This window comes from Falco peregrinus, chromosome 14 (genome assembly GCF_023634155.1).
Source record: "Falco peregrinus isolate bFalPer1 chromosome 14, bFalPer1.pri, whole genome shotgun sequence".
Taxonomy (NCBI): domain Eukaryota; kingdom Metazoa; phylum Chordata; class Aves; order Falconiformes; family Falconidae; genus Falco; species Falco peregrinus.
In genome coordinates, this window is record NC_073734.1 from 328,635 (window position 1) to 336,893 (window position 8,259).

Below are 8,259 nucleotides of genomic sequence, written 5' to 3' on the forward strand. Positions count from 1 at the left end.
CCTGTGTCTGTCGGGTGTGCTTTTCCCTGTCAGATTGCTTTCCCAGCTGCCAGGCAGCCCAGCGTGTTAGGGAATCCTCTGGATCCAGCAAGGGGAGGATTTGTGTCTGTCTTGGGTAAAAAAAGACTGGAGGAATGAGTCAACATGAAGGAGCTGTTGCAGCTTAGCTGGGGGCTGATGTAACCTGCTGACAAATGTGGCTGTTTCTCCTCCTTGCTCCATTGTCATCTTCTTTTCCTGCCTCCCTAAGTGCCTGATTTTTGCCGTATTGACAAGTGCCAAAGGCTTGTTATGGACTGATGGAAGTGTTTGCTCTCCCTGCAGAAAGGAAAAAGCATCATTCTTAGGTCATTTCCTACTTGTTCTTTGTCATGCTGTCTTCTCGGAGATGTTTTATGTGGCTGCTAAGGCTGACATCTCTTGGCACCACAGAAGGCAGCTGCATGTCACGTCTCTGTGATCAGGAAAGAAGAGACAGGCCTAGGGTGTAAGTTTTCTTAATCAGTGGCAGCTTTTTTCTGCCTGCATAACCCCCGTGCTGGGTCTGTTATGTGCTGCCACAGGGCGCAAATGGTTTCCCAGCGCCTTGTAACGAGGGAGGAGGCAGAAGACCTTCCTTGGGATTTCCTCTTCGCATGACAGTCGTAATGCGGGGTCCTGTCTCCTTCAGCCTGGTCCCTGACCTCCCTGATCCAGAGCCCTGTGCTCCAGGTGAAGCTCGCTGCTGCCTGGTTTCCAGCAGCGGTCGTACAGCCAGCTGCGTCGTCTTCAGGAGGGTGCCTGGTGGCTCAGTGCAGATCCCCTTCGGCGTTCCCAGGGATGCGCTGCTGTCACATTCAACTGGAGCTGACCTTGCAGAAGAGACCAAGTTTTGTTTGTTTTTTAAAAAAAGAAAAAAAGCTGTAACTATTTGTCTTGTCACTGGGATTCACTGCAGATAACTGATTTTTCAGGCAATGTATAAAGGCTCTTGGTCAGGTGTGGTGTAAGCAAGGGCAGAACACGCAGTTCCCATTCCCATACTGGCTTCTCCCCTCTAGCACACAATTTTTTTCATTTACTAATTTAATTGTTTATTACCTCAAGCCTTTGGCGACACTGCCTTTATTAACAAAACGGCCATATGGAGAGACAGCAAAACACGGAGGAGATAAACTTAAAAACAGTGCCGATGAGGGGATGCTGCTTTAGTGATTCTGTTCCTTGTTCTGGCTGACGGGCAATTCTGTTGCTCTCTGAGCAAACCGTGCAGGCTGGGGGCAGTGAAGGCTTTGAAGAGCATGTCAGCATTGACTGCAGTTCTCCCCAGCTGCTCTCACTGAAGTCGGAGCAGACTTGAATTGGCAAGAGGGTGGTTTTTAAATCTACTGCAAATTACCACCCCCACCCCCACCCCCGCCCCCCCAAAGCAGCTGAATAATTAGCCAGCGGGTCAGTGTTTGCTCCTAGTGAGACAGAGGCAGACAGTGCTGTGCCCTTCAAATGGTATCTGCAGTGCTATTTAGAAATTAGGGTTAAATGAACCTTCCAGGGTACGGGCAGCGCTAGCCCTGCATATGTGGCCTCTTCCAAGGTGAGCAGAACTTTTGAAGATGCGTAGGCTTAACTCTTTCCAGAGCTGTCCCACCAGAGCCTCATGGTGCTCCAACAGCTGACCTTTAGAATTAAACCCTTGGTTTGGGTTTAAAGGCTGTGTTGCTTATACAGCAGTACCAGTTTCTGATTTCCACCCAGTTTGGTTTTGCCAGAGCTGTAGGGAGCTTGTCATGTCGTGGCTGTTCTGGAATGTGGTACAGTGAAAGGAGAGACTGAAATGGCAAATTTTTCCCCCCAGGGCGATCAAATGCTGGCAGAGGTTGCCCAAGGAGGTTGTGGAGTCTCTGTCCTTGGGGATCTTCAAAGGCCAAGGGCACACAGTTCTCAGCAACCTGCTCGAGGCGAGCGTGCTGGAGCAGAGGGCTTGGCCCAGAGGACCTCCACGGGTCCCTTCCAACCCCCCCTCCTGTGTGGCTCTGTGCTTTGCTTTTCCTCCTAAAGCCCCTCAGCTCAGCCCCAATGCCCGCTGGAAAGGGTGCTGGGGCAAGGGACCATCCCAATCTCCTCCCCGAGGGTCCACCCCAGCACAAGCGCTCCCCACTCCACAAGACCCTATGGCAGACACAGTCAGGAGAGGGAAAAGATTCTTTTATTGTCAACAGCAGCTGCAGGGGCCCAGGAGTCACAGCGGTTCAGCCGGTGAAAATCAGTCGGCACCTGCAACGACAGAGTCAGAAAGCTCTGATAAGCCCCCAGAGGCAGGAAGAGGCAGGATTTGGTTCCCCCCTCTTTGGGGGACGCTGTTTCCGAGGAATTCCTCATGGCCCAGAAGGGACAGCTCTTGCTGGCCTCCACTCGAGGCCAGCTCCGGTGCCTTCTCCCCAGGGGTGATGTCCCTAGGGAGCTGTGCGTGCGCAGGGATGCTGACAGTGCCCCTGTGCCGCGCAGCAGGGCTCGACGGGGAGCCCCCGGGGAGCTGCCGTGGGGCTCATCCCAAACCCTGCTCAGCACCAGCCCTCGCCGGCCCTTGCCAGCCAGCTGGGAAGAGTTAGGGCCGTGTTCAGGGCTGGGAAAGATGGGCAGCAGCGCGTGGTACGCACCTGGCCTTCCTGACGTGCTGCAGCTTCCTGCATTTTCTCAGGTTTGGGTCCACAAAATCGCTTCCTCTCTTCTCCTTTTTATTTGTGCTTGGCTGTCCCTCTCCTCTGCCCAGGCTTCTTTTCTCTTCCTTTTCCTTGACTTTTCCTTCTCCTGGTGGGAGCCTGCAAACCTTTCCATCCCACAGCGTGATGAGATGGGGAAAGCCCCAAGCCCCTGCAGCGAGCTCTCAGGTCAGGCAAGGGGAGCTCTTCCTACCTGGTTTCCTGGGGCAGGCTGGTCAGTTGTGGCAGGCGTGCCAGGGACTCTGCCGTGCCCTCGGGGGTGCCTGGAGGCAAATCTGGAGGTGCCTAAACCAGAAACTTGGGAGGTAACGGGTGGCAAGTGACAGCCTGGGGTAGTGAGGGCCTGACTGCCAAATTGCTGTATGAGCTCTACAGAGGAGATGCTGGTTTGCATCGTGCACATTTTGCACAGTCCAGCCAACGCAGCCTAGACTTGATGAAGCTGCGACGGAGTAGGATTTGAGCAAAAGCCCTCTCAAGGTGGCAGCTACTCCTTTCTGTCCTTTTGTGGGTATTTTGTAGGTATGTTTTGTTTGATGAAGCAGATCATACTTCATGAAGTGCGTTCCAGAAACAGCCTTTCCAGTTTTCCTTAGCACGCACCACTCTGGGGGGAGAGGAGGAACCCCAAAGGCACAAGAGAGCGGCTGCCAGGAGGAGGCCCAGCGGCTGCTTGGCCTCCTGGGAAATTACTGTCCCACCTGAGACATGTTGCCCCAGCGTCTGTGGAGCTGCCGTACCTCTGCCGCTTTGGGCCCTGCCCCTGTGTCTCCCCCAGCTCCGCTGTCGATGTCCAGCACAGAGGCGGCTGCATCCAGAAAGGCTTTTGCCGGACGCTGGGTCTCTGCTGTGCCTGCAGGGCCACTTTGCTCTTCGCACCGCAGCTCTGGAAAGCAAAAGCACGTGCAGCAGCGCGACTTCTTGGAAGTCAAGAACACCTAAGCAAAGCCCAGCCGAGCCCTACACCACTTGTCTCGTCAGCGTTGAGGTTTCTGGCATCCCAAGCCCCAGTGTCTGTGACAAGCCTCAGTCCCGCCTCCTACCTGTGCCCCTGTCCATGGGTGCTGGCACCTCCTCGGCTGATGGAGGGGAGAGGCCGGCCACCTCCTCCCCAAAGATGTCCCCGCAGTTTTCAATGAGGAACTCCACCAGCACGTTCACCTGCAGACATCAAAGCCTTGGTCTCAAGCCAGGTGCCTGCAGACATGTCAAGCAGCCTTTCCCACTGCTGACCCTTCGCCTGCGCAGGCGGCTGCGGCTGGGGGTTGCTCTTCCAGGCACCCAGCCCACCAGCACTGGCCCAAGGGAGGAGGCAGCCAGGGACCTCGCAACAGCCAAGCTCCGATGGGCCGGGAAGGCAGCACTGGCTGCTGGGTAGGGCGTACCTTCTCGGTCACCGCCAGCATGGCCTGCAGCGGGAGCAGGTCCTCGTTGGGTGGGCTCAGCAGGTTGGGCCCGACGCAGATGGCCAGGTTGCTGCAGCTCATTCTGCTGGTGGCTGCGTTGTGGCCGATGTGCTGCAGCAGGGCCATCAGCCGCTTCAGGAGGAGGAGGTTGGCCGCAGGCAACTTGTCAGCCACCCTGAGGGAAGAGGAAGACAAGGCTGATGAAGCAGAGGGTGCCCACAGCCGTCCCCGCAGCTGGCCCCAGGCGGGTGGGAGCCAGCGGCCGTGTTGCACAGCTTTGCAGCTGCCCGAAAAGACAGCTTTCTGAGGAGCCCGTGCCTTTGCAGGCAGGTCCCAGAACTCTCCCGGTCCCTGCTCACCAGGCAGGCTGCTGCCCACACTTACGCTTTCAGCTCCTCCACCTTGGCCTGCTTGCTGGCCCTCTCCATGGCTGCCATCCAGTCCTCGTAGAGGTCGACGACGAGGAGCTTGGTGGGGATGCTTCGCAGGAAGTCCTGCAATGCCAAGGGCTGCAGGTGAGCCTTTGAACGCTGCAGGCCAGCCAGGAGCTCCTCCAGCTGCACGTCAGAAGTGCTCACCTTCAAGATGACGGCCAGCAGCAGCGCAGGCTGGCTTCCTACGTCGATGTCCTTGCCGCGGTCCAGGGCCTCGCGCAGCTGCCGAAGTTCTGTCCCACCGGCAGCTCTGCGGAATATCCCCTCCGTTGCTGGTCCTTGCTGGCGCAGGACAGCCAGCAGCTCCTGCAGGAGAGGCAGGAGGCCACTTGCTTGGCTGAAGAACCAAGCGGTGGCAAGGACCAGAGCTCTGCCCCAGACGTGGTTGCCTAAGCGCCACAAAGGGTCTGGGACCAGAAGCAGGTTCTGGGGGTGCAGAGCCCAGTGCCCTGTCGCCGCAGCTGCTGGGGACACGCAGGCCCTCTCCAGAGCAGCCGGAGGGAGGGCTGGGGACCCCGTCTGTCCAGGCTGGCTTACCTGGATGGGCCGGGGCAGCGTGTTGTCCTCCCCACAGAGGGCTGCCAGGGGCTGCCCAAAGAGCGCCCTGCTGCAGCTGGAGCCCGCCTGCCCTGGCGCCTGGGCAGCGGCCGGGGTGCGCCGCAGGGCGAAGGGCCAGGGCAGCCCCATCCTCCTCCTGCTGGTGCTGCTCCCGCTGCTGCTCCCTCCTGCTGCAGAGGAAAACAGAGTAAGACACCACCAATGGAGACCCCAGGCCAGCGGTCCCAGCGCCTGCCCTGCCCTGCGCTGCCCTGCCGGCAGCACGGTGCTGTGTGGTGCGGCAGGATGGGCAGGGAGGCAGCAGCTGGAACCGCGGCTGTGGCTCGGAGGTGTTGACTTAGAGGCTCTTGAGAGCCATCGTGCCACGGGGTCAGCCTGTGCCAGCCTTCGCCCTGCCCTCCTGCAAGCTGCGGGCAGCAGCAGAGGCTCCGTGTCCCCGCAGAAGCATATCCAGCAGGCACTGCCCAGCAGTTGTCCTTGTCCGTCCAGGTGACATCCTTCCGTGGGCTGCCCAACCTGCATGGCGACACTCGGGGACAAGTGAGCACAGCATTGCAGGAGGTTGCCTTGCTTTCCCAAACTCACCTGGTGTGGGGCAAAGTCCCCCTGCGTTTGCAGATGGGGCCGTCGCAGGCCCTTGCTTGGGATGAGCCTGCAAGAACCAAGAATCGGGCTGTGCTTGGAGAGCAGCCCCGCAGCAGAAAGGGCCACCAGCAGCCTGAGCGCGGCAGAGCTGGGACCCTCTGCCCTCCCGGGCTCTCTTCCCCATGTGGCAGGGTTCCTCCCAGTGTCACCAGTCAGAACTTGCTGGCGTGCTGCTGGCTTCCCAAAACTCTCTGCTCCCTGAGTGGCACCATCAGACCCTCTGTCCCTCCCGCACAAGCTCACCCCAGTCCCTGCGCATCCCGGCGCAGCCAGAGGCAGGTGCAATGCAGCCATTCTCACCTCTGCCTGTGCCTCCATCAGCCTCTCCAGGCTCCTGGCGCGCAGTGTCCTCCACTGGGCAGGAGAGAAGGAGGGGAAGAAGGTGAGCAGCCATGGCTCTGCTGCTCGGCTGCAGGAGCAGTGCTTGGGGACAGGGCCCAGAGCAGAGAGACACTCACGGCGTGGTGGCGGCTCAGCTCCCTCTCCAGGAGCTTGATGGATGTCAGATGGGTGACGCGGGCTCCCGTGCGTCCTTCTGGTGTCCTGTGCACCGGGAAGGGAGAGGGAGAGAGCTGGGTGAGCCCCAAGCCGTCTCTTGTCTCTTGTCAGGCAGCTGTGCCCGAGAGCTGCTCCCAGCCACGGGGGCACCTTCCCCAGCTGGGGGCTGTGTTCCCCCGTCCATCCAGCTTCTCCTGGAGCATCCCCCCGGCTTACCCCAGCAGCGTGGCCACCCACAGCTCCTTCAGTGCCTGGGATCTGCAGATAGAGAGGAGAGAGAGCGTCAGGCCCTGCTGCCCCCAGCCCTGGGCAAAGGTGGGTGCCTGCTCAGCCCTGTGCTGTGGGGCAGGACAGAGGCGCTGTCCAAGCCCTGGGTCGCTCTGTCCTGCCTGAGCGGCTGCATTTGCCCTTCCCTTCTGGGGACCAAAAGGTGACCAGGGGATGCAGGATGGGGAAACATCCCACATCCCTCCCTCCCTTCCACTGGGCTGCCTGCTCCCTGCCCAGCTCTGCACGCAAGGCAGAGGCCTGTGTTCATGGGATGGCGTGGGCACGGCTGGGAACCTCTGCTGCCCGACCACGACTCACCCAAAAGTGGCGATGCAGGAGCCGGTGGGCCAGGCGAGGATGACAGAGGTGCTGTCCTCATCGGTGCCTTCCTCCTCCTCCTGTCCCTCCTGCCCCGCAGCCTCCTTCCCGCTGCTGAGCACCCACAGCTGGTCCAGCGCCAGGCGGAGCTGTGGGCGCAGGCTGGTGCCATGTCTGCAGAGAGCAGAGGCGGGCACTGAGCTGGAGGGGGGCTCCTTGGGCTGGGTCCCCACGCGCAGAGCCCTGTCCCCCACCTGCCCTTGGGACGGACATTGGTGCCTCCAGCACCGAGGGGCCGGGGCCTGGGGCTGGTGCCAGGGTGTCCCTGGGCCGGGGCTGGGGGCAAGGATCTGGGCTCTGAGGGTCTTACCGCAACTTGGCGACCACCAGTTCCTCGTGGAGGAGGAGCAGGCGCCTCTCGCTCCTCTTGCGGCCCCGGGTCAGCCGCACGTCCGCGCTCAGCACCGGCTCGGCGTCGCTGAGAGCCTCCCTGCAGAGCAGAGAGCGGCGGGCATGAGCAACGCCAGTGCTGCGTGGCCCAGCTGTGCCCGCGTGTCCCCGAGCCCGGGGGGAGCCCACCTGGAGCCGCAGCAGCAGCTGGCCTGGCCCATCCTGCCCGGGAGAGGAGGGCCCTGGCCGTGCAGCGAGGAGGGGGCCCAGCCGGCGACGGCGAGGCTGGGAAGCGGGGTGCTGGTGCTGTGGCAGCGCTGCTGGGCCAGAGGCTGCCTCCTGCCAGCGCCGCTGCGTGCCAGCACGGCTCTGCCCTGCTGCCTGTGGTGGCCGTGGGCTCCCCGTGACCAACGGTCTGAGCCCAACGGAAAGTGGGCGGGGCCTGCGGGGCGGGGCTGGGGCCCTCTCCAGTATGGCCGGGCCTGCCTCGCCCCGGGGAGCCCCGCGCAGGACAGGGCAGGGGGCAAGGGCCACCTCCCTGCGCCTGCGGCCAGCGCTTTGCCCTGGGGTTTGGACAGGGCCCTGCTCGATAAAAGAAGCCGTTTTTCCTAGAGGTGACCGTTGTGGCCTGAGGCAGACTCCTCTTGGTGGAGGCCGGCCTAGCGGTCGGAAGGCCTCTGGCACACAGGCCGTGCCAGGCCTCAGGCCCCAAGGCGCTGGAACTGGAGCAGGCCCAGCAGGAGGAAAAACTTCCATTTTTACCAAAAGACGGGGGGACTAGCAGCAGTCAAGAGCCGCTCGTGTCCTGCCAGGCGCCACAGGGAAATGAAATGTGTGGTGAGCTTCGGCAGGAATTGTGGTGCCCCTGGAGCACCACCCTTGCTTGGGAAGGCTTTATCCCACCTGGGTGCTAAGGCTTCACCCTTGGCAATCAGGGCTGGATGAGCGCCACACAGGAGCCCCTGCCCGGTTAGCCATGACCTTCACCCAGCCGGTGGCCGACACGGCCAGGGGCGAGTCTGTGGGGTAGGCCATGACCAT

At 61.1% G+C, this 8,259-nt stretch overlaps 1 protein-coding gene across 1 annotated transcript; it reads right to left on the reverse strand.

The window, feature by feature from the left end:
* Nucleotides 1-4,144: 4,144 nt before the first annotated feature.
* LOC129785670 (T-cell activation Rho GTPase-activating protein-like) lies at nt 4,145-8,259 on the reverse strand (the record flags this gene model as incomplete). The annotated part of the gene is made up of 6 exons (XM_055818973.1): nt 8,141-8,259; nt 6,201-6,285; nt 5,077-5,136; nt 4,684-4,845; nt 4,490-4,599; nt 4,145-4,280 (listed from the first exon to the last, which is right to left on the reverse strand). Coding segments are annotated over exons 1-6 (672 nt in total), but the record flags the coding sequence as incomplete, so codon positions are not given.